The 25,923-nt window shown below is 50.3% G+C and overlaps 1 protein-coding gene across 1 annotated transcript in view; it reads right to left on the bottom strand.

Moving 5' to 3' along the window:
- COL4A2 (collagen type IV alpha 2 chain) overlaps positions 1-25,923 on the bottom strand; it is a 160,805-nt gene that overhangs the window by 93,165 nt on the left and 41,717 nt on the right. Inside the window, exon 4 of the mRNA XM_065902160.1 lies at positions 18,059-18,139. Coding sequence (XP_065758232.1) covers positions 18,059-18,139 — 81 coding nt within the window. The remainder of the gene's footprint in view (positions 1-18,058; positions 18,140-25,923) is intronic.

Below are 25,923 nucleotides of genomic sequence, written 5' to 3'. Positions count from 1 at the left end.
GCCTGCCAGGCTCCTCTGTCCATGGAGCGTCTCCATGCAAGAGTCCTGGACTGGGTTGCCACGCCCTCAGTTCAGTTCAGTTCAGTTCAGTCACTCAGTCATGTCTGACTCTTTGCGACCCCATGAACCGCAGCATGCCAGGCCTCCCTGTCCATCACCAACTCCCAGAGTTTACCCAAACCACTGGGTCGGTGATGCCATCCAACCATCTCATCCTCTGTCATCCCCTTCTCCTCCTCCCTTCAATCTCTCCCAGCACCAGGGAAGACGTGCCATGCCACAGTCCAGGGCATCTTCCTGACCCAGGGATTGAACCGTGTGTCTTAAGTCTCCTGCATCGGCAGGTGGGATTCTTTACCATTATAGACATCCGGGAAGCCCTAGGAGGGTATACTCCAATACAAAAGAAAAGGTTAAAAAAATTCTTTGAATTTGTTCTATATCTACATTGATCTATCTATCTATATGTTTTTTGAGGGGGTGGGGAAGGACTTCCCCCCCATCAGTTATTTCCTTAACTTGTGTTGTGTGATGATTGCAACCCACATGCCAAACGTGTGAATCAAGGCAGTGGCTGACATGTATGCAAGGCGGCATCAAGTAGCAGTTCGACAGTCTCCGCCGTCAGAAGCCTTGGCCACGGAGATGGCGCTCACGCTCTGACACACGGGACCCAGACGCTCAGCTCTGCCAGCTTCAGTGCGGACAGGAACCGCGCATTTACTCCCACTTTCTCTTGCTCTAACACAGACAGAAGGTGCTCCCTGGACCCTTCGAAGGACTAGGGTTCAGGCAGCCAAAGGCACAAACATCCCACCCACTGGCGAGGACAGGCGTCCTTTCAACTGAGAGAGACCCAACTGGATGCTGTCTTCTGTTCCTCCCCCAAGTCATGTCAAGTGCTAAGACTGAACAGGATAAGCCACCACTGTCTTAGGAAGAAGATTCCAGCTCCGCTGACAACTGGAGTCTTTTTATCAGCCAGTTCCACTGGGAAGACTGTTCAGTGAGATATTTGATTTCTATTTTTCAAAGAAGTCAAATATCTCACCACCAAACCCTTTTTGCAATGGACACTCCCCGAAGGCAAGATAAAACAAGTTCTCGAGGTGCACTAGCTACTAGAAGGACAATTAAACATCAGTGTTGTGCAGGTGAGGAGGGCGGTCACCGGGAGAACGTCGTCCCACCCTCGAGATGCCTTACCCGCCCGGTGGGCACTGCTCGGGCGGCGTGGGTGAGGGAGATCCTGGAGTCTGGGAATCTAGATCAGTGTGGCTCTTCTGCAGCCCCAGAGCGGAAGAGACACCCCGCTGAGTAACAGCGCTGGTCGGAAGAACTGACAATGAAATCTCGACGATTCTTTACTAACTGCAAAAACAGGCAACGGACATCCCCGCTAGGAGAACTACCATGCGTCCAGAAATGCACAGTTGAGTCACTGACCCACACGGCTATTGAACAGAGCAGCTCGTTTCCCCGTAGCAAGCATACAGCAGGTTCCACACCAAATTCTGAAAATAAAATCCGCTGAACCAGAACAATGACTTTCCACAACAGGCATTGTGCACGCTCCAGACAATGGGAAATTTAGACACATAAACAGAAGACAAACAACAGAAGCTTCCAAAAGGAAACACCTGCTATTTTTAAAATGGAACAAGATACTAACGATTATTTCATATGAAGCTTTCAAAATAATTCAGGCTTCACCATAGTGACCACAAAATGAGATTTAAAGCACTGTAGAAAAATATAGGAGTAGCAATATCTATAGTTAATGGGGAATTTTCTGGCTTTTCAGGTTCTCTCTCTCTTGGCAGTAGGAGAAAACATGTTTATAGGCAAAAAAGGTTACTTGTCTTTCAGAAATAGCACATAAAAATAATTGGAATATACACACAGATACTATTTAATAACATTAAAATGTCTCTAAATTTGAAACAGTAGCAAAACATTGATGATTTTGATTAAAGAATAACATGAGACAAACTCTAGAAAAGTGAAACTGTGTGAATGACACCTCTCACTTCTACATTCCTGATTTGTCAGACTTAGGAGATGCTGAAACAGCTCACACATCACACAAATAAAAAAAAAGAGTCAATGTGGTTTTCAGAGACGGAAGCTTTCTTTCTTTCTTTCTTTTTAACAAAAAAGTTTACTGAAAGGTTTGGGGAAGGTTTTTCTCTTGGTCTCTGACCCCATCCCCATGAAAGGGCCTTACAGAGATCCACCTCCAGGGTGGTCCATCAGACCCCGAGGGTCTGAAATCAATGGCATTATTGTCAACACCGTCTTGAAATATCTAATGGAACATGTTCCTTTTATGCTTTAAGTTTCTGTGCAATATATAAGGACACTTGAAAAATCAGGAGCGGGGGAGTATAGCATTCTTATTTTCAAAAAAGCAAAAGCAGGAGGAGAAGGGGGCGACAGAGGCTGAGATGGTTGGATGGCATCACCGACTCAATGCACATGAGTTTGAGCAAGCTTCGGGAGATAGTGAAGGGCAGGGACGCCTGGCGTGCTGCAGCCCAAGGGGTCGCAAAGAGCCAGACGCAACTGAGGGGCTGACCAGCAACAGCAGAAAGCGGAAGGTGAGGGGCTTCCCCCAGCTCCTCCCGGCGGCACTGTCATCGTGGCTGAGCCCGCAGGCTCCTCTCCCATGGGTGAGCCAGCTCCCTGCTGGTTTATTCCAGGAAGTCCTGTTGACGCAAAGCCAACAGAATATAGGGATCAGTGGGGCAGTGCGAGGTGGAAACGGGAATGACAGTGAATTCCTGGAACTGCCCGCGTCAGAGAACCCAGGCAGAAGAGTTCAATCCTAGCCTTATCGCTCAGGGCAGTGACACCGCCCGAGGAAACTTCCCCAAGAGCCGGAAATATCAATGCTCAAAGGAGAAGCGTGTCTAGGACGCCTGATGCTTTTGCAAATATTTATTTATTCTTGTTCAAAGTGCTCAGGAATAGCTGGACTAGCTTTTGGATATAAAAATGTGACAAATGTACAAAGTTATTAACGCATTCTAATGAAATTTCAGCACATTAAAAATACACCCAGGGCTTTATTTTAAGTTCTAAGATAAGATTAGATGCTATAAATAGCTGAAATCCCATGTTGAACATGTGAAGACGGGCATTCAGTGACAGTAAACGCTAGTCTCCTGGAAACATACACAGAAAAGATGTAATATTTAATAAACATAGACTGAAAGTAAAAGTGCTAGTCGCTCAGTCATGTCCAACTCTTTGAGACCCCACGGACGGTAGCCCGCCAGGCTCCTCTGTCCATGGGATTCTCCAGGCAAGAATCCTGGAGTGTGTTGCCATTGCCTTCTCCAGGGGACCTTCTTGATCCAGAGATCAAACCCAGGTCTCCTGCATTGCAGGAAGATTTTTTACTGTCTGAATAGAGAATATATAACATTAAAATACATAAATACACATACGCATGTGTATGCACACATATATGACGGACACATTTCAGAAATCTGAGGTTATTTCCTGTAGCACGTGTGTCAATTCTAAGAAGAATTATTTTACTCTAGGACCTCTTACCACTTCAGCGACTGTCAGGAAAGGATGCAGAATGACAGTCCAGGGTCCCTCATCCTTCAGAAACGCCAGTTTCAAAGGACTCATCTATTCATCTTTCCCATGAACAGGCCATTTCCATGACTCATCTTTCCTTCCAAGATAACTGACATTTTTGAAGGGCACTCTCTTTGTTAAATTTTATTTTCTTCTACTAAAGAAGTCTTTTTAAATCTTCTGGAATTAAGGAGTTCACTTTCATCCACAAAGTTCTTTTTGTTTACTTCCTCGGTCTGATTATTCTACTTGAGGGTCTGCAGATGGCTACAAATCCTTCTTCATCAATGCTATCCTCAAAATAAAGTCCTAAAAATACCAGCGGCAATTAACATTTAGACATCTCGTTTTTGGCCGTTTCACGGAATGTCTGTGTTTGAATTAGATCAGTATTAAACAAGTAAAGAGAGATGAAAAAAGAGGACCCTCACTTTAAACTAGCTGCACCTTTCAAGATGTCACAAGAATTAAACTCTGAGTTGAGGTTAAAAAATCAATTGCACAAATGGAAGACCAATAATCACTAGACAAAAAACAAGCAGCAACATAACAAAAAACTTCCTGAAAGAAAAAAACGGAGTTTTGGGTAGAAATACGCTGCTCGTGAGCCAATGCAATAACGTGATGTGACTGCACGACAGAGCTCCCAGACCCACAGCACCCAGGCCAGGGAGGGCGGTCACGCAGCTGCTAGAAAGCCAGGTTCCAACCCGGAGGCCAGGACCCCGGGAGGGAAGCAAGGAACTCGGAAGAAGGGGATTCGAATCTGGGGTCAGGAGGTGGGTGCAGGTAACGCAGAAGACACTTCAATATGAAAAAGGTTCGGAGAGCATGCTCTGCTGAGATCGGTGGATTCAGAGGACAGGGGGCCAGCCGAAGGACGAGGGAAGAGACAGCCCACTGGAGTTCCAGGAGCTTCGAGGTCGGATGCTAGAGGCAGCGCCGGGGCGTCTGAGGTCGCGTGCACTTGTGGGGTGGGGTGGGAAGGCGGGGTTCCTGTTCAGGAAGCGGGCATGTGACAAGGCCAAGCCTCTCCGACGGCGACAGCGTCACGGCACATAGTGCGGCGGGGGCCGCCTTCCGGGTGCCGTGACGGCCACGCCGGTCCCCTGCCCCGCCCGTCAGGAGCGCTGGAGTGTGCTCTTATCCGTGGTGTTACATCTGGGGTCTAACTGCAAGCAGGCCAGCAGGGTCCTGTGGGGCCTTCCTGGGACACCTCACCACCCCCCAGCCTCCCCTGCAGCTCCTCTCTGAAGATAACATGTTGATAATAGTACCCGGATACTAGTATCTGATGCACATTTCCTGAGTTGTGTTACAGATGCTAAAACCCCCACCAGATGGAAGAAATTAACTACTCGACGACCAGGAGCCCCCAGACCCGCTGGTGCCTGAGGACAGGTAACGCTAACCCCCGTGACACCACGCTGCCACCGCACCCTCCAGAGACGGGGACACGCGCTGATCACACACTCTGCGATCCCACTCCGTCACCCGGCCTTAAAAACGCTCTGCGGAAGCCCTTCGGGGACTTGGGGTTTTCTGGGCACGAGTCACCCGTTCTCCTTGCTTCTCTGTTCCAAACTGTGACTTTTTGGTTTGTTTAGCCTCACTGTTCATTGGGAACACGAACTGCATTTGGTAAAGTAACAATGATCGAAGCTCACCTCAAGCTATTGATGTAGCTGTCTTGTAACCAAACACATCCAGCTTTCCTGGATTTCAAATGAAACATCCTAATGCTGTTACTTAGTCCTGGTTGTCTCTAGTTGACCGGGACTTTAAGAAAAGTGACTATTCAAATACAGTACTACTGCACGCATATGACTTTATTCTACAACTTGCAGAGGTGAATTCTATGTCTTCGGGATGTTCTTTAGTTCTTTTCTATACAACACTTGAGGAGAACAGACTGATGTCATCCCCAGGCATCTCTTGATTTGAAGATATACTCTTCAAAGGCAAGAGAAATACCAGCCGGCGGAGAAATTCTTTCTAAGAAAGACGTGGAGCTGACAAGTGGACCGGAGGACATCTCCTCTGGGCTCAGCTGTGCTCCCTCCACTTCTCAGCCGTGACGTGTCTTACACTGAGTTTCTTTTAAGTGAAGCTGTGGAATCAACCTCATTGTCTGGAAATTTTAAGTGGGATTCGATGTTAAGCGAGAATCTCAAAGGGAAACTGTGGTTTGGAAGACAAGTTGAACTTTCTCAGTTCAGCTTTTAGGAGTCAGATTCTTTTCTCTGCAGTAACATATGACGTGTGTGTGCTCAGTTGCGTCCGACTCTCTGCGACCCCGTGGACTGTAGCCCACCAGGCTCCTCGGTCCATGGGATTCTCCAGGCAAGAATACTGCAGTGGGTTGCCACTTCCTTCTCCAGGGGACCGTCCCGAGCCAGGGAGCGAACCCTCGTCTCCTGCATTGCAGGCAGATTCTTTGCCACTGAGCCACCTGGGAAGCCCCAGTATCATATTATATTTTCCACTAACTGAGTAATTTTTGTAGTGAATTTTACTCTGGATATGCATGAATCTATTCTGAGTTGTGTGTTCATTAAAGAACCAGGAAAGCCTGTCCTTTCTTCTCTGGAGTACTCTTAGAATGAATATTCCGAAGTCTCAGATGTATTCCTCAGTCCTTCCGGGGTAAGAAGTCGGGGAGGGCGGGGTGGGGGGAGATTTGTCAATGTGCTACCCCAACACTTCTATCATTCTATGATGAGAAATGCAAATATTTGTAAAGTATCAGGTGATAAGTGATGAGGAATTTCCCCCGAGGCTTCCGAGTGAGGAAACCACCTTCCCAGTTTCAGCTTTCTGCTTCAATCATCCAGCCTCTACCCACCCCGCCTCCACTCTTCCCTCCAGGTTGTGACGGCGTGGCTTCACGCTGGGGGCTCTCACAGTAAAACCTGTTCAGGATTTGTGAATCTCGCCCTCCGCACCTGCCGAGGTGTAACACCGGCCCCTTCTCTAAGCTGGCCGAAAAGAGTAGAAAGTTAAAAGCCACACAAACAAAAGAAAACTGCTTTGCAGTTAGTCACGGGATTCTGTTCATTCTGTTCCAAATCACTGCAAACTCATCAGTCCTCAAAGCCAGGGTCTTTCACTGAATCTCAGAGACACTAGTCTTGTTGGCGGATGCTGAATACGGGCGCAAGGCATGCAGCTGACCTTGACATCAGGATTCTTCAGAGATGTATCTTCACAAGGCTTAAAAAAGGCCACTGTCACTAACTGGAGTGGATTATCTAAAAAAAACATGCGCGCTAACGACTATACGCTAGCACTTTAATTTTTATTATGGAGACACCACCATCACCATAAAATTCATTGTCCTCTGTTTGTTTGTTTTTTTTAATTTAGAACAGACTTTAAGTCCAAAGAACATTTACAGGCCTTACAAAGAAAACATTTTAATAAAAAACATCGATGGTGACAATGCAGCTGAGAACTTACTAGGCCGAAGATGTTATTTACCCAGAATTAATTATTCCATTTCATTTTGGTTTGCTTTTTCGTTTGTTTTTGGTTCCAAATCTTTAGGAATTATCTAAATGTGCATTGAATATAAAAACATTTCTTCCTATGACGGGATTTCAATGCCATCCATACAGGGCTCATATTGGGTTCCTGGAAGGTCTATTTCTGCTTCAATTCTTCTAGAATTTAAACTTCGAGGCTGGACACAGAGAGGAAGGAGACAGGAGTATTTTGATCTTTCTAATCAGGGGGGAAATGCGCCCCTTTGAAGGCCTGCCCTGTACTTCCCATATGAGTCAGACATCTGACGACTTGAAAGACTTGGCTGTCTACACCACAATGGGCTCGTTCGGGTGGGATGTCAGAGGGCTCAGAATCGCAGGCCCTTCAGGCTCCCAGGTTGGACAGTTTCTTAAGAAAATCCTGCCATGCCTAAGGTGTTTAAAAATAAATGTGTATCGACCTATTTAAATATTAAGTATACATTCACACCAGGGATGTATGCAGCGTCCTTGCCACCGGCTCTTAGGGATACAGGTAGTCTCTCTGATTCAAAGAGAAAACCAGGCAGAGAAAAGATGACCGTCGCCCTGCCCCAGAGTGAGAAAATTTATGCCTGCGCCAGCTGGATTGGTCATTTCTACCATCTTCCTCTGGTTATTATTTGCAGCCGCTGGGGGAAAATAAGAAGAGTAACTACAAACATTTGCCAGACAAGCCATAGCTTTCTGTCACAGGCACAGCCTCGTGTAAGAGGGCTTGGATGCGGTGCGCTCAGCCTCTTGTCCCAACCGACCTGAGGAGCTGGATGTGGGCGCTTTTTCCACATGCAGACTCGAGGGCTTCAGACCGTCTCTTCCTGCCGCGTGATGGAGGACAAAGTCGGAGGGAACGTTTCTATTTCCAGGCGGCATTTAGAAAGCATGTCACGGCTGGTAAGAATTTTGCTCGGGGTCGTTTTAGAAAGCCTGCAAATGTTTACTAAGGACGGACTGGAGGTGAATGAAAGAAAACAAAGGTCTTTGAAGACTGGCATTCCTGATCTAGGAGAAAAGCGAGACGCTTCGGTGCTCTACTTGTCAAAACATTCCAACAGGGTAGGAGACCAGGGCGTCCGAAGGCGGAGCTTGAGGCTGGCTCAGAAGCAGAGGACAGCGTTCCTTCTCTTCCCCCAGCTTATCAGGTCTCTTGGGGTCTGTGTGGGACTTTCAACCAAAACTCAAAACAGCATCACTAGCGTTACCTGGCCTCTGAACCCACAGACACGTCTCCCTGGGAGCCATGAAAGGAAGCCCAGGTCCCCAGAAGCGTCAGCTTGGGACCGGAACCCACTTAATCCCATTCTCACCATCCCTGGTGGTGGTGGGGGGTGTGGGCCCCGGCCTCCCCGAGGTGTTGCTCGCTGAGGCCACCGCCCCGAATCCACGTGCCCTTTCCCCATGCGCATGACCAGCTGGCTGGCCTGCAGGCTTCACTTCTGTCCTTTTGCATAAACCATACTTTCCCCAATGTCCCAGCTTTCCATAAAAACATCGAACCTCAGTTTATGGTCAAAGGGTTCAGAGAACAGGGACCCGTCAAGGTTAAAAAATGTCATTTTCTCTCTCAAGTTCACTCTCTCTTCTGCCTGAGTTCTGAGAATGAATGCGCTATGCTTCTTTCGTTTGGATGGAAATTCAGAAAGAGTGATCGTCCCCTGGTATTTCTAGAGAGCTAGACACTTCACGCAAGATATGAATGTTTGAGGCACCTTTCTTTAGCAACACCTAGAGACCAGGGTGTAGTATGACTTTTTCATTATGAAGGAATTTGGTCGAGGCTGCCAGAGCGGGGGTGTGTGTGTGTGTGTGTGTGTGGTGTGTGTGTGTGTGTGTGTGGTTTCTCCAGAAGAGGGAGAACTGGGTAAATAAAATATGAAAACATTTAGATTCTCTCTCTGCACTCAGATACTGAGTGGCCCATGTGCCAGCGCGTCATTATTCATCACGGATAACGGTGCTACCGTAAATACGTCCTCTGCTGACTCTACTGTTTTAATCAGATATTAATATCTGCTCTGCTGTTACCGTAAGCAGCTGTGTCGTGGACAATTGCTGTTGCAGTTGATAAATGCTAGACAACCATCATGACTAATTTTCACCAAGGATTTTCTTGATTCCTATTATTTAATGATGCATTCTACTGGTACGCAACATAGAAATCCAGGGTAAACTTTGTCATGCTTCATCAGGGACATGATGGTTTCAATGATCATGGAAATAAATTTTTTCTGTAAGTGCTGACTTTCAGTCACCCAAGTCTGTGTAAAATGATGTTCTCTGAGTCCATGTAGTAAGGAAGTATTACAATTTTGTCTTTTTTAAGATTTTAATAATGTAGTCTTCCTTTCAGATAGGCTCCAAACTGAACGTTTATCTAACAAACTGTGACTCATGTTAGAATGGGCCTTTGAAATTAAATATTTACCACATTGGGGCGGGGTGCGGGGGAGGAAGCCAGGGGTCCTGCAAATCGCTTGTCTCTTCTCCAGCTGCACAATTAAATTGTTTCTACAGCACAGGGTCGAAAGTCCTACTTTAAGAAAATGCTTACTTAACTTTGCTGGAAAAGACCCTGACGCTAGGAACCATTGAAGGCAAAAAGGAGAAGGGGATGACAGGACAAGATGGTTGGATGGCATCACCGACTCAAAGGACATGAGTTTGAGCAAGCTCTCGGGGTTGGTGATGGACAGGGAGGCCTGGCGTGCTGCAGTCCATGGGGTCGCAAAGAGGCAGACACGACTGAGCGACTGAACAACAATCTCGCTGGAAAGACGGCAAGAGTGATGTTATGGTCGGAAGCTGTGGGGCTTGACCACCGAGGTGCCCTGAACCAGACACGCGGACAAGGAGCTTTCCCAAGGGGAGGGTCTTGATCGGAGCTCGAGCTGGCAAAGCCAACCCCCTAAGAGGCCATGGGGTTCGGGGGGAAGATGAGGGAGAAACCGATCAGGAAACTAATCCTCACTGACTGATGGCACATTCTGCACACCTTTGCCAACGTGCCGACACTGGGGTCTCTACTCTTCGACAAAACCCTTCTTTTTGTAAAGATATAAGCTTGGCAGTTTACAAGTCTTGGTCTGACTTTCACGAAACCCTGATTTTGCATTTCAGATTTAATATCCAGAGTATACTTCTTTTTTTTTTTTTTTGTATTCTTACCTCTTCACCACCAGTTTACCATGTATTTCCTCCACTCTCCACCTTGACACTCACAGTTGTCATCTTGATAGTACCCAGTGGCCATAGGGGGCTATTCGGTTTGAATGTTGATTAACCAACATGGGATAAAAATCTAAAACTCAGTTTGTCCATCTCACGAACCACATTTCAAGGGCTCAAACAGCCATGGTGGATGGGGCAGGTAGAGGACACGTCCCTCTTGGCAGGAAATTCTTTCCGAGAGCACAAGGCTGGAGTATCAGGCAAAGCTTAGGGGTAAGAACTGCTCTATTTGTCTCCTTGGTGCCTAGATGGGGCGATAGATGTGCAAACGATGTTCACTGAATGAATGACTTCATGTGGCAGCCGACTCTGGCTGTGCGTCACCGACCGCCTGTGTGCGGGGCCACGTTCCCCGGCGTCTCTTTTTTTAAAAGTTAATTACTTTTGGCTGCCCTGGGTCTTCACTGCCGCCCGCAGGCTTTCTCTGGTTGCGGCGCATGGGCATCTCATTGCTGTGGCTTCTCTGGTTGCAGAGCACGGGCTCTAGGCTACTCGGGCTTCAGGAGTTATGGCCCCCAGGCTCTAGAGCAGAGGCTCAGTAGTTGGGGCGCATGGGCTTAACTGTCCCAGGGCAAGGGGATCCTCCCGGAGCAGGGATCGAACCCGTGTCTCCTGCATTGGCAGGCGGATTCTTTAACACTGCGCTAACCCTAACCCCTCCTGGTACCGTTGTTGACTAGAAACCGCCCCCAATTGAGTGGCTCACCAAAGTACACGCCGCATGTGCTTCCCCTAAGAGCTCGGTGACTTGAGCAAGTTGTAAGTCAAGCAGCTCCTCTAAGCAAGTCTCCAGGACGGGTCTCGCTAACTCAGTCCACGATGCCGCCCCACTCCCTCGGACTTCCCCCACCACGGATCTCACCTCCCGCTCTGCGAGGCTCACGTTGGCTCCCACAGAGCCCGTTGAGGACACCAGGCACGCCCCGGCCTTGGGGTCACCCCTGCTGCTCCGGGGCCCCGCCCCCGCTCCCGCTCACAGAAGCACCGCCTTCTTCCAGACACACGCCTTGTGTGCAGATGACACAAAATGCAGATTTTGAGGGTTGCAAGAATGTAAAATTCCATTATTAAAAGGAGGCGAGGTTCTTAACCGTGGCATATATGAAAGAAAGCACCCCTTTAGAAGCGCACCACTGGTGTGCGATGCACGCCTCAGGCGGGCATCGTCCAGATCCGCTGCGGGGCCGCCTTTCCTGCAGAGAGGAGTCAAGGAACTGAGCTGGCTGCAGCCACGACGGTGTCCAGCTAGCCGGAACCACCGCCTTTCCAGACAGGCACTAAAAATAAGCCCGTGATGTCAAAAGTAGGTGAGAGCTATGTGCAGACGAAGGTTACACAAGCCCAGAAGCCAGGCGGGCTTCTGCTATTTCTGAATCATTCTTTGCCCTTTCTGGGCTGTGCGCAGCGGACCGGGGGTGTCTTCTGTTAGGCCTGTGGGGCAGACCATTGAGCAGCGCCTGCCCGGAGCGGCTGCGGCGGGTGTGGAAGGCGGCCGGCCACGACAGCACGCTGTGTGTGCTCCACACGAGCAAGGGTCACGGCGCAGCTGAGACGGGCGGCCACGCGCGGGGGAACCCCCCAGTGGCGGACCACACACCGTGTGTATATGCAGCTTGAAGATCTATGCGCTGAGCACCTCCCCATGGCTCCACAGGGACCGACCCATTTTCAAATTTACATTGAGCTGTTTCACAGAACACATATCCGTTTTTTTCCACCTCCCAGTTATACACGTTTAAGGGTGCTGAGCAGCAACACGCAACAGGAGAGACCGCCTGTTAGCGAGGCCACAGCTCACCTGGGAGAAGACGTGGCCATGATCACCGTGGTTCAGGGCCGCTCGGGGCCCCCCTGGCCGCTCCCCGAGGCCAGGGTCTCGGTCACCACCCACCTGGGCTGCCGAGAGGGCCCGCGTTTCCCGCACCCCATCCATCCGCCGCCACCCACCTCCGAAAGCGTTCTGTTCACAGTGCTTCTGCCCTCACTCCCTTCCTCTCTGCTTTCTTTAACATTGATTTATATTGTTGAACTTAAGGAACTTGTGAGGTTAAGAATTATTTGCTCATACTTTGACCCAAGTCCAGGGACCCACAGACTGTGGGAAACTCTTAGCTCCTTGAAAAAAAATGCAACGGCCAACTCGTGCCGGCTCAGTCTCTGCTGAAGGGAGGGGGCTGTCAGCTTCACCCTTCCAGGAGCGGGGGCTTCAGTCTCGAGGGTCCGGCTGGCAGGCCCAGGGAGGGCGAACGTGGGGTGACGACCGCCCGGAGTGGGGAGATGCCGGGCCTCTGGCTCAGGCAGGTGGTACAGCCCTGGGACCAGTCACAGCATGGCTTCTCCCAGTCCCACTGCAGCTTCCGGGGCTGTCCAACCACCTCGACGATTCCCAACATTGGGGACTTCATCTGTCTTTGGATTACCAATTTGTGAAACACCTGATTGCCTCGGAAAACAGGTGCCTCGTGAAGGTGGATGCTGTTCACAAGTTGAAATAACCTATCTTACCTGAGTTTATGGTAAAAAATCAAAGGGCTGAGGGGCTAGGAATCTAAGTAACTGAATAATGATTTATATTGCCCTCAGGTGGAAAAATCTGAGCACTTCACAGCCTTTTCGGTGAGGTAATGTGCACAGGCCAAGGCGTCTCTGTTGGCTGAATCACAGGCCCACCCGCTGTCTCTCCTGTTCCCTGTGCTATGGAGCCTCGAATCCCATGGAGACACTCACTCTGCTTCAACAGGAATTCTGTAACAGAAATTCCCCCTGACGCTTGCAGCTCGACCACCTCCGGCCTCCACCGTGTGTACAGAAAGAAGGAAAAGAAAACAGGAGAAGACAGAACCTGCCACACTGCTGGTGGGAATGTAGCTGGTACAGCCACCATGGAAAGCAGCCTGGAGCTTCCTTAAAAATACCAAAATGAAAGCTGCTGTCTGATCCAGCAACCCCAGTCCTGGGCGTACACCCAGAGAAAAGCATGGTCTGAAAGGATACTTGGACCCCAGGGTTCACTGCAGCAATATTTACAACAGCCAAGTCATGGAAGCAACCTAAACGTCCACTGACAGAGGAAGGGATAAGGAAGACGGGGTGCAGACATACAATGGAATATTACACAGAACAAAACAACTCCATGTGCAGCAGCATGGATGGACCTACTGAGGATCATACTAAACTAAGTCAGACAAAGACAAGTATCATGACATCACTTACACGTGGAGTCTAAAATATGATACCAATGAACTTATTTAGAAAAACAGAAGCAGACACGCAGACACAGAAAACAAGCTTACGGTTACCAAAGTGGGGGAAGACAAGCTTGGAATTTGGAGGGAACTTATACACAGCACTATATATAAAACAGATAAACAGGGCTGACTCTATAGCACAGGGGGCTATGCTCAGTGTCTTGTAATAACCGATAATGGAAAAGAATCTGAAGAAGAATACACGCACACATACACACAGCCGAAGCACTTTGCTGTACATCTGAATCATTGTGGACCAACTATACTTTAATTAAAGAAAAGGACAGGAAAAGATACAGGGCCGACACCCGTGGTGTGGCGAGTGTGTGCCCGTTAGTGATGAAGCAAGCCTGAGAGTTTGGTCACCGCCTCTCTTTGTGTATAGTGGGCTTCCCTGTGGCTCAGCTGGTAAAGCATCTGCCTGCACTGCGGGAGACCTGGGTTTGATCCCTGGGTCGGGAAGATCCCCTGGAGAGGGAAATGACAACCAATTCAGGAGTCTTGCCTGGAGAACTCCATGGACAACTGAGCCTGGAGGGCTACAGTCCATGGGGCTGCAGAGAGTCAGACACGGCTGAGCGACTGACACTCTGTGTGTAGCGCCCCGTGGAGTGTCGCTGGGCTGGACTTAACACTTTCTAATTACTCCAACAGTCTTCCCAGTGGTCATGTATGGATGTGAGAGCTGGACTGTGAAGAAAGCTGAGCGCCAAAGAACTGATGCTTTTGAGCTGTGGTGTTGGAGAAGACTTGAGAGTCCCTTGGGAAGCAAGGGGACCAAACCAGTCAACCTTAAAGAAAACCAACCCTGAATAATCTTTGGAAGGACTGACGCTGGAGCTGAAGCTTCAATACTTGGGCCACCCGATGTGAAGAGCTGACTCACTGGAAAAGACCCTGATGCTGGGAAAGATTGAGGGCAGAAGGAGAAGAGGTCGACAGAGGATGAGATGGTTGGGTGGCATCGCCGATTCATTGGACAGGAACTTGGGCAGACTCCAGGAGATGGTGAGGGACAGAGAAGCCTGGCGTGCTGCAGCCCACGGGGTCACGGAGAGTCGGACAGAACTTGGCGACTGAACAACTTAGTAGGGATAGTGGACACACAAGCTCTCCAATAACAACTAAGTCTTAAACTCGTTTTTTAAAGTGCTTTACTATTTCGATTCACAAAGCAGCTGAAGAGAGGCCTGAGAACCAGCACTCCTGAGGCAGGAGAGTGAAATCCCTTTTCCTCTCTGCCTGCAGGCCTCCCCCCGCCACAGGGTAACATCGGTCAGGAGGCCTGCAGACGCAGAAGGTCACTGCACTGGGACAGGCACTCGTCCGAGAGTCTGAGCGCCCGCGTTCTGTTCTGGCCCCAGCTTGGAGCGGGTCTCCGTGCCGGATGTCACTGCCCCTCTGTGAGCTAGGAGGACGAGGCTGGGTCCCCCTGAGGGCCCCCCGGCTCTGACCGCGGAGCCCGGGGCACACAGACAGCTGGCCTCAGCCCCCCCGCCCCCACCTCCCGCCCCAGCTACTGGCTTGCTGGAATCATCCCCAGCAGGCGGCTCGGTCTGGGAGAAGCAACTCTCCCCCGGTGAGGACCCGCCACCCACCCCCCAGCCTGGCCCGATGCGGTAAGTGAGGGCTGACTCATCCGGTAACACGAGAACAACGCTGGAGCCCGAATCCAGAGCACATTAGCGCTCTCTGCTTGGAGTCCAAAGTTATTCAGTAACAGAGTGTCTCTGCTGCTGGCTGTCGCCATGGTGAGGAGCGCAGGAACTGGACCCCATGCCCGTATAAGGCAGGGCGAGCCCGCGGCTCCGGGAGCCAGGCTCTGCGGCCAGGCGCAGTCGCGGCTGCTCCGGGGGCACCGAGGGGAAGACAGGCGGCGAGGGACCCCAGGGGAGAACGTGGGAAAGAACAGACTCTGCGCCGGCTCTCTGAGCCCAAAGTCCGCCCACGGCTATTTTAGTGGATTCCGTTACTTCTGAAAGATACTAACGGCCCAAAAGGAGGGCAGAAATAGCTCTGCTTTCACCAGAATCCCATCTGGGTAGAGCTGTTAATTGGCAAAGATTTAATACATGTCCACCAGGTTTGTGGAATGGACACAGCGATTCTATGTTCATAGAAGATTTAATAAAGTCTATGCGACTGTCCGAACGACGAGTAACTTCAGGAACGCACTGGGCTTACCCCGTAGACAGTGATAAACGGGGTTAGTGATTTTCTTCTCACTGGGTTTTTTTTTATGGCTTCTTACTCTCAGTCACTCCTATCACCTTACTGATCAATATTCAGTAGCACATGTGAATCAGTCAGGCAGCCTCAGTTAGAACCACCCAGCTTGGATCTGTGTGGCCCAGAGAGTGACTTTAGGTCTGTCTTCAAGACTCCAAACACCCCTGCCATCCCGGAATGGGGTGGGGGGCGGATCACTGGCCTTGGTTCTTGAACAAACGACCCAGACAACCGCTGAGTCTCAATTTAATTTGATTTCATTTGATAATGTGTCTGCAGATTAAAGTCAAGACCAGGCTAGGTTACTCGTGTTCATGAAATTAACCAGAAGGTGTCACTTTCTGCGTTCTGGCAAGGCGGTGAAAGACTCAAGGCATTTTCTTAATCAGGGATGACAGGAAATAACGCCTGTGCCGTAAACTTACTAAATGAGAAAGACCTGGGGACCTGCAGAAATTCTCTTCTAATGATCTCTTTGAGAAGACCCTTGGTGTCCTTTAATAAGCCACTGCTGTGCGGACAGTATCGCATATGGAAATGATCAGGGGGAACTATCTTTATGGGAGAAAAATGTTCTTGTAAAAGCATCAGTGTTTGCATACTGGTTCTACGTTAGCTAATTGCAAACAGTGAGAAAGAGCAGACCCGCTCCCCTTCTACTTGGCCTGTCTGGGCTCTCTCTGGTGGGTCCCAGGGAGAAGAACGGTCCAGAGCCAGGCTCCCTCCGACACAGGCAGGTCTCAGAGACACGTGCGATCTCAGAGCACTGGTTTCTCTTCTCTGTGCCCGTATAAGGCTGAGCGAGCCGAGCTGGGGAGGCCAGAGCCTGCAGTCAGGGCTTCCGCCACTGCTCCGGAAGCATCGCTGGGAAAATCTATAGCCAGGGACCCCAGGGGAATTTAAGTCTCAGGGAACGGCCTCCATATATTTAAAAATACTTCTCCTTGTGAAATGCTGAGAAAGCATCCTCAAGCAGCAATTCCTTAAGCACCGAGTCCCCACCGAGAGCAGAGGAAGCAACCACAGCAAAAACTGACGTGATGCACACAGCCTGTGGAGACTCGCGGGAGCTTCGATCTCTGGGCAGAAGACCACTCCTCCGCTGTGATCACTGCCACTGAAGTAACGGTCGGCCGCGTGTTGGCACATAAGCTCCCCGCATCTACAGAGGGGGGCCCGTCACACCTTTGACCATTTGACTTCTGGGGCGGGGACTCGGGTCTGCAAGGAGGCAGGACCCGACACCCAGCCACAGGGTCATCTCTTCCTCCTGGTGGGTGGGGGGGGGCGTGGCGACTTAAAACACTGACGCAAGGGTTCAACTTGCTGAAGCTCATTGGGAACCCCCGAGGATGGCTATGATTCCCGATTCCAGCAAGGACAGGGAGACGCAGGCGAGACGTCCCAAAGGCCTCTCACTACCTGACGTGGGACACGGGTGAGCCCTAGGGCGAAAGGAATTACCCCAAAGCGTGAGGACTCGAAAGACTTTGCGTCGCAAGACGAAAAACCACTCCCTACACTGCCACCCACCAAAGAGGGCTTAAACACACATGAATACAAACAAACCCTTTAACTTCAACGATGCCTAGACTCAAATATCAGCTTTAAAAGCAACACTTGGATGAAACATGTTAGAGTATCAGGTCCACATTTCAAACTTTGCCAGATGTTGTGATAATTCGGGGCGACCTTTTCTCTCTGACTTACCTGTGAAGTGCCTTTACATAGGGGCATTCAGGGAAGGTGTGGGATAATTTTAAAAGCCAAAGTGATTCTCAGTGGTTCAGTGCCAGCACCCTCTAGTTTAAGTAGATACCAGGGTGTAAATGCAGCTACGCATTCTTGGCGGGTCAATGCCAATGTCCTCTAGTTTAAATAGATATCAGAGTATGAATGCAACTGCTTTCTTTATGCAATATTTTTACAAGATGTATGTTTATATACACTATAAATATTAAACCTAATTGCGTTATGTACACATATATGCACACGTGTATTTATGACAATGAGCAAGAGAGAAGATGCTTGAGAAGGTCAACACTTCTCAATTTGTTAAGAAAGGTATAAATAGACTCAATTCTGCATTCTATCATTGCTTGCTTCGTGGACATGGACTCACCTGCATTAAATTTCTTGCAGTTGTATGCAAATGACTTAAGCAGGCGATATCCAGCACTTGGTAAAAAATGGAAGTAAAACGAAGATAATATTTATCGCAACGCCATGACTTACCCGCCCTCCTTTCTCGGGGAAGCACTGGCAGCCCCCGCTGCAGTCTCTGCCTCCACAGGGCACGTCCAGTTTCTTCACGCCCTGCAGAAACGAAGCACAAAACACAGAAAACGTTACCTACTGCCCTCTGACCGCAGGGCGGGCCATAATGCCACCTGCTGACAGTCCTTCCACGTCTAACAACTGTTCAATCAAAACATTCACCCAGTCTTTAAAGAAACAGAATTCAGCTTTTAGAGCAGTTTGAGGTTCCTGAGAAAAGGTATGGCGGTTTCACGCACAGCTCCTTCTGCCGGCACCTCCCAGCCATCACCATGCCCCCCACCAGATGGGCCGAGTGTTATGATCGACGAGCCTCCACTGATGCACCACCCCCCCCCCAAGTCCACGGCTGACGTCAAGGTCACCCTTGGTGCTGCACATTCCAGGGTGAATTAGCCTTTTCTCAGCGCCTTCTGAGCGCCAGATGCCAAGCTGGGTCCCGGGGCTCAGAAGTCAAGGAGAACATTCTCCAGGGATCCTGTGTGAAGCGAGCCTCGGATAAGGTGTTAATCGCTTTATTTTCAAGGAGGAACTCCAGGCTCCGTTCTGCCTGGAAAGGTGGGGGTGGGTTCTGGGAGAGACGTCTGAGGCTGGGGTAGGATCGTTTGGGTTACTGCCCGTGGCACTCTGCAGGGCCTCCTGACAAAGCCCAGATGTAATGAATTACTGGGAGGGGTTTCCGATCCAGAGGCAGAATTTGCAAATACCCCTGGTGGGATGACACGCCCTCCCCTCCAGCACAGGGAACCACCGTCCACGGAGAAGCCCCGCCCTTCCCTTCCCTGAGACGTGCTAACTTGGGGTGCAGAGAGGGCAGGCTGGTGGTGAGGTTTCTCCTAAGTGTTTATTCAGCTGGGTTGGGGTGACATCATCAAACTTTTCGCCAGTCCCTGAGATGTCCCTCTTTGATGACTTTAGCGATAACGGGGGAATTCTCTGGCTAGACGATTCCAAGGAGGAAAAAGGCATTTCTTGCCCTCCGACTCAGTGTTTCTGGCACGAGAGGGATTGCAGACTGGACCGTGTCTGAACACGCTCCGTGTCCACAGGACTAAGCGTTTTGAGTCGGAAACGACAACCAGCGTGGCCCCTTCTCCCCTCTCTGACCAGCCCGACATCAGCTCTGCCCGCCTGCAGCCCCATCCCACCCCCGCAGGTGAGTTAGTGTGGCCGGTCCCCGGGGGGCCTCCATCTGGCTCCTCACTCTTGCCCAGGTGGTCTGGAGCCCGCAGGGCACCGATCCAGCGGGGACCCTGGGCGCAGTGGGCCCTGGTGAGCACTCGGCCAGACCTCACGGTGCAAGCACCGGCCCGACCACAGAAACCGCTCCAGCTCAACAGCATCGCATTCCCCAGGGCAGCTCCTCCCCTTCCGTTAAGTCCCAGTGACGAAACAGGCGGTCCCTTGGGGACGCCGTCTGAAGTTCTGTCTGGTTTTTGGGCTAGCACATTGGTCAGCATTCTCCCGGTTCCCCAGGGATTGAGGGGAGATGTGGACGGGGCTGCCTGGCCGCCTCGACACCTCCTGCCAGCATAAGCCTCCTGGTCGGTCAGTGCTGGGGGCACTTGTGAGCTCTGACTCCATGCTGCCTGGCGAGAGCTGACCCTCGACCTCATCAGAGACGCAGTGTCCTTTCTGTAGACAGGATACATCCCTTTGCTAAGTACTTTCTATGGAGGGTGGTGGTGCATTTTCACATTTTTTGGTTGTTGTTCTTATTCCTTCCCTAATCTAATGTTGGCTGCATCTGTCACTACTTTGAAGAATTGAAAAAAAAAAAAACAAAGCTGAAGATCTCAAACTCTTTAAAGAAACCAGCAGCTCTAAAGTCTTCTGAGACTCTTGGTACCCTTCTGAGCTGACTCAGGCAACGAGAGAGCATAAGGGTAAACATGAATGGGTAACGGGCTTCCCAGGTGGTGTTAGTGGTGCCTTCCAGTGCAGGAGACGCGGGTTCCATCCCTAGGTCAGGCATATCTCCTGGAGGAGGACATGGCAACCCACTCCCGTACTCTTGCCTGGGAAATCCCATGGACAGAGGAGCCTGGCGGGCTACAATCCGTGGGGTCGCAACGAGTTGGACACAACTGAAGCAATTTAGCTCACACGCACAAACATGGATAAAGTCCTTTCATGCCCTCCAAATGTGATTCTAGGTACTTGCCCACTTTTGTATGGCTTTAGTGTTTAACTACAGTGGGCTCATTTTTAAACCGCCTGACCCTGGATATTCGGTGTTTACACATCCAGCTGCAGGCCAAGCCGAGGATGTGCGGATTATCCTGAGCGCCGAAGTGAGGAGCCTGAACGCACTGCATTGGACTTTGTCCTCTGCACGACCGGGGCGGATAGGTGTGCGGGCGAGGCGACCTCTGCTCACACAATCATGATTCATTTACCAGTTGCTTGGAGAGGGTAGGGGGACTCCTCAGGCTGAAGTGAGAACCATACCCTCCTATTCCCCATCTGGGGTTTCACATGTTATTTTTAATTTTGATTTTAAAGCCACTTGCCAAACCCTGTATATAAATCATGGTCGAAACGACTTTAACGGCTTCAAATCGACCTAACAGACTTTCTGTTCTAGCTCTAGGATATGCACTGGATTTAGTCATAGAGATGCGCTCGCACCCGCTCAAAATTCAACCGTGCTTCCTGCTTTGGGAACAAGGCTTGCAGGCCTGAAGACTCCCGCTCTCCATACCTTTCAGCCATGAGCCCAGGAGGTGGGGGAGACATTGTTGAGAGGTAACCCTCCACTTGATAAGCCAGCTTCCATCCTGGAAGTTCCAGCTGTCTGTGTGTGTGTGTGTGTGTATGTCTGTCTGTGTGTGTCTGTGTCTATATGTGTGTGTCTGTGTGGTTGTGTGTATGTGTCTCTCTGTGTGTGTCTGTGTGTGTATGTATATGTGTGTGTCTGTGTGTATATGTGTGTGTATGTCTGTCTGTGTGTGTTTGTGTCTCTCTGTGTGTGTCTGTGTGTGTCTGTGTGTATATGTGTGTGTATGTCTCTCTGTGTCTGTCTGTGTGTGTGTGTGTGTGTCTGTGTGTGTGTGTATGTGTGTGTGTGTGTGTCTGTGTGTGTGTGTGTCTGTCTGTGTGTGTCTGTGTCTATATGTGTGTGTCTGTGTGGTTGTGTGTGTCTCTGTGTGTGTGTGTGTGTGTCTGTGTCTGTGTGTGTGTCTGTATATGTGTGTGTGTGTATGTGGATGTGTGTGTGTGTATGTGTGTGTGTCTGTGTCTATATGTGTGTGTATGTCTGTGTGTGTCTGTGTCTCTCTGTGTGTGTCTGTGTGTGTATATGTCTGTGTGTGTCTGTCTGTGTCAGTTTCCACCAGCACCTCACACGCCCCGCAGAGGGGCTCTTAAGCATTCCAGCAGCAACAAGAGCCCTACGCACCACCTTCTGGAATGTCAGATCTCCGGGATGAACAGGAGTATTTACTTCTCTAGGGCAGGGCATGTGCTCTAGACGTTTCTTAGAGGCTGAACAAGTCTCAGGCTGAGCCTTGGCATTCTCTGGAGACGACCTGGGCTCTGGAACATTCTCAAGACACAAATGTCCTCTGGAGGCCCTCAGATGAGGAGTGTGTGAAGGGCTGTGTGTGTCCGTGTTCCAGCCCCAGTTGCCTGCCCCCCCAACAAGAGAACAGAAGCTCAGACCAACCACTGCCCAAGCCACCCCTGATTCCATGATGCAACATAACTCGAAGACACACCAGGGTCCTCTTGTCAGTGCCTTAATAGAGATGACGTGCTTCCCCCCACCTACACCCACCTCAAGAGCCTGCCCACCACCCTCGCACATGATAAGCTAGCCCTGGTCCAGACCTTCACCTTTGGAGTCTCCAGGACAGCGTGCTTCCACCCGTCAGGGCCAAGCTCTCTCCGAAACATCAATCCAATGCCTGCTTGTTTCCCACCTTGGTCCCTGCCGGTCACACGATGCAGAGCAATACTCCAGCGGCAGCTCTCCCAGAGCCCCTGCGGGTCACTCAGCATCTCAGGGGGAGACGCAGCTCCAGGGCCTAGAAGCCCCCGGAGAGCCCCTGTCCTGGACCAGCTGCATCTACTCAGCAGAGCTGGCCAAACGCTCAACCTGGTGTGAACCTCCTTCATCCCAGGGCAGACAGGAGCTCACAGACCAATGGAACCAATGATGCTGCAAGGACTCCCAACCTTGGAGACTGTTTGAGTCCAATCTTGACATCTCAAAAAGTGCTTCGGGGTTAATGGATGTGGTTTTGAAAGATGAAAGTGAATTATAAGTTTGGGGAAGTCAGACAGAAGCAGCCTGAATGTAAAGGGCCTGGTAAACCAGGAACATCTCTGAGCTGCATCTGAAGGAGATGAAAGGCAGGTAATCTCCTTTCGAAAATTAATGGGAACAAAACCCATGCTGGCAAGGAAGGGGAGGGGCAGGGAGGACGGATTGGTTGATTGAGGGGAAGCTCAGACACAGCGTCAAAGAGGCAATCCCTCCACGCTGGACACCCCGCTGCTCCATCCAGACCCTTGCTACGCCCCCCTGTTGTGTGGATGCAGCATCGGCCTGGTCCTGGTGCCGCTCAGGACCGCAGACCCCGCCCCAGGGTTACAGCAGGGTTTCCAGGTACACAGGGATGATGCGCTGCCTCTGAGAAAGGGGGTTTGCTTGGAGACAATGAGACAACTGCAAACCACGGAGCCATCTCTTCAGTGGAGCAGAAACTGCCGTTTCCTGCAGGGTCACCAGGGCCCTGCCTAAGGCGGACCCAGGCATGACCATCCTAGACGCATGCCAACCCTCGGCATCTTTTGACCCCTGCCACCTGGGGCGTGCTCAGGGTGGCTCTGAGCAGTCAGGACTCAATTCGAGCTTATAATCAACCACAGGGCCAAAAATTTCAGTTCTCTTTTCCTTAGTCAAAACATCCTTTTGAAACTTTTTTTTTTTTTTTTTTGCTGAATTTTGTGCTGTCCTGAATTGGTAGCCAGCATTGCTGTGCTGATTAGAAATTCAAGGAATTGGAAATGACCTGGATCGCTGAAGAGCCAACTGGCAATGTAAAGGCATAAGATACATTCTCTAGAGACCTTGGATCATATTCTACCCAAACGGAATGTAACAGATGGTTTCCAGGGCAACATGGAGAGCTCTGAACAAGAGATTTCTTAGTGAGCTTTTTACATGGGAATTCTTTTCTTTGGAGCCTTGTCTGAATCTTGGCATCATTACACTGTAGAATGATTTAAAAATACATCTATTTGCAAGGGCTTTAGTTCATCCGAGAGATAGCCAGATCACCCCCAGATGCATGGTTGAGATTCCCTGGGAAGCTTTTGTGTCTGAGAGAACAGAAGTCATGGAATGTTCTAAGCAAAGCCAGGTTCTAGCTTCCTGAACCAGGCGTCTATCAGATTCAAGGAGGGAGTTTCTTGCCTTGAGCCACCAGCTCCCTGGCTTCCAGTAGAGATGGCTCTGCCATTTATAACTGGAATGCATGGAAGAGTCGGAGTGGAGATCCAGAGAGGCAGCTGCAGGATTAAGGGAACACCCGGTCCCACTTGCGGCTGGCCCTGCCTCCTGTTGGAGCAATCTACTGGCATCAGGAGAAGTCAGTATCGCGTTGCCTTCGTCAGGGATTGCAAAGGACTGAGCAGAGAGGAAAGCGCTTCCTTGGCAGCCTGAGGAACAGTAGGTGCCCCTGTGCAGGTGTCTGGGGAACAGCCCCACTTCCAGCATAGAACAGCTTAGCGCCACGCCTCCCGATGCCAGATATTCAGGACACTTAAAAATAGGCTTAAACAACCACTTGAACATCAGAAAATAAAACACACAAATGACTTAGGCTCTTTCAGACCAGCTATTTCTCAACCACCCGTGTGAACCACCCATGTATATCAAGAGAACAGAACCCACGGACGTGCACCCTGCTGTCTGCATTCGGGACGCTCTTTAAAGTCGATGCCATACATACAGATGAAAGAAAAAAACGCTCACCATTGTTCTCAACTTGCACAGAAGAAATGAGTATTAATCAAATTTATATGAAGATGCAAGAACAAAACTCATTTGTCCCCAAACAAAGAATATTTTGTCCTCCACATGTTCCAAGAAATGTTTTGTCCAAGAAAGCCTTTTTAAGCCAACCTACCTCCAGCCCAAAAGAGCAAATCTGGAGGGAATTTACAGATATTTTACCATTTGATTGCCCCCAGCACTCAACCGGAGCTTCCTGTATGGAGCGCTATTGAATAACCCATTCTAACTGACAGAAAAGACAAACGTTCCTTTTTGTTAAAAAGTGATCATCTTTCACATTTTAGGTAAAAAAAAAAAATTTATACAAATCTTTGTCACAAGTCCAGGCAAGCTGGACTTTCTAAAATTATCCTTCTAATCCAAAAAGAGGCCGACAAAGAGAAAGCCAACTTGGGAACACAGTTTCCAGTAAAGTTCTATTACTTTATCAAAACAGGAAATATAAGCCATTTCCGCACATGCAGCTTTAGAAATTAAGGAAATCATTCCAACATAGTATTAGCAAGACAGGGTATATGGCGGAGGAAATGTGGAGCACAGCCACCGCACACAACAAAACCCTCCTCCGCTGCAAACCCGGGGGAAGTCCAGGGAGTCCGGCTGCCTTTGTCCAAACTTGCAGGGGCGCCCAAAATAAATGCGCTGACTCTAGAATGGTCCTAAGATTGTCACCAGCCGAAAGCAGCGGAGTACCTGATGGACAAAGGGGTCACCCATCTAGATGAGCAACCCCAGTGGGCTCTGACTGAGCACCAAGGAGTGCGGGGAGATCCCTCCTCCTGGGCTGGGAGTTTGGGGGAGGCAGCAGCGGAGGACTAATGCTGAAGCTGAAGCTCCAATCCTCTGGCCACCTGATGTGAAGAGTGGACTCATTTGAAAGCGAGTGGACTCACTTTTCATTTGAAAAGACCTCGATGCTGGGAAAGATTGGAGGCAGGAGGAGAAGGGGCGACAGAGGATGAGATGGTTGGATGGCATCACCGACTCAATGGACACGAGTTTGAGTAAACTCCGGGAGATGGTGATGGACAGGGAGGCCTGGTGTGCTGGCGTCCATGGGGTCACAAAGAGTCGGACATGCCTGAGCGACTGAGCAAGAACGAAGTAGGGGAGGATGCTGTGAGGGGAGCAGGGACCCAGACAGGATGGCGGCAGTTCATGGGGAGATGCGGGGCACAGGCCTTTCAGGATGCAGTCGGCAGGCCCTACACGTGCTCACTTAGGCTCGCCCGGGTGTGTGAGCTCCCGCGGAGGGCTCTGCTCCTCCCCGCGGGGCAGGCAGGCCCAGGAGGTGCAGCATCGCAGGCCCTCACCTGAGTCACACACAGCAGCGAGCCGCCTGCGTTTCTACCGAAACCTGCACACTTAGACGCTTTCCTGAGCGCGACCGGCCAACTTCTCCACCTCCTCTTTCTTCCCAGGCGGCTCAGAGGTGAGGTGTGTTTTCCTAATAGAACTTGCCATCTACAAGACAGTGAGTGGGCTTGCCACCCAATGCAGGAGACGTGGGTTCCAGGCTCGGGTCGGGAAGATCCCGTGGAGAGGAAATGGCAACCCACTCCAGAATTCTTGCCTGGACAATCCCATGGACAGAGGAGCCTGGCGGGCTACGGTCCATGGGGTTGTGACTAATCCACAGCAACAATCGACAGGACAGCAGAGGCAGCTGATCTTTAGTGCTGGGGTTAGGGGCTGACTAGCAGGGCTAACGCAAAGGACCCCAAGCACCTCAGGAGCTGGAGAAGACGGGGGCGCAGCTGGCAGACCAAAGGCCAGAACACGCTCCCCAAGAATACTG

Source organism: Muntiacus reevesi, chromosome 11, assembly GCF_963930625.1.
Source record: "Muntiacus reevesi chromosome 11, mMunRee1.1, whole genome shotgun sequence".
Lineage (NCBI taxonomy): Eukaryota > Metazoa > Chordata > Mammalia > Artiodactyla > Cervidae > Muntiacus > Muntiacus reevesi.
This window is presented reverse-complemented; position numbering and strand designations above follow the sequence as displayed.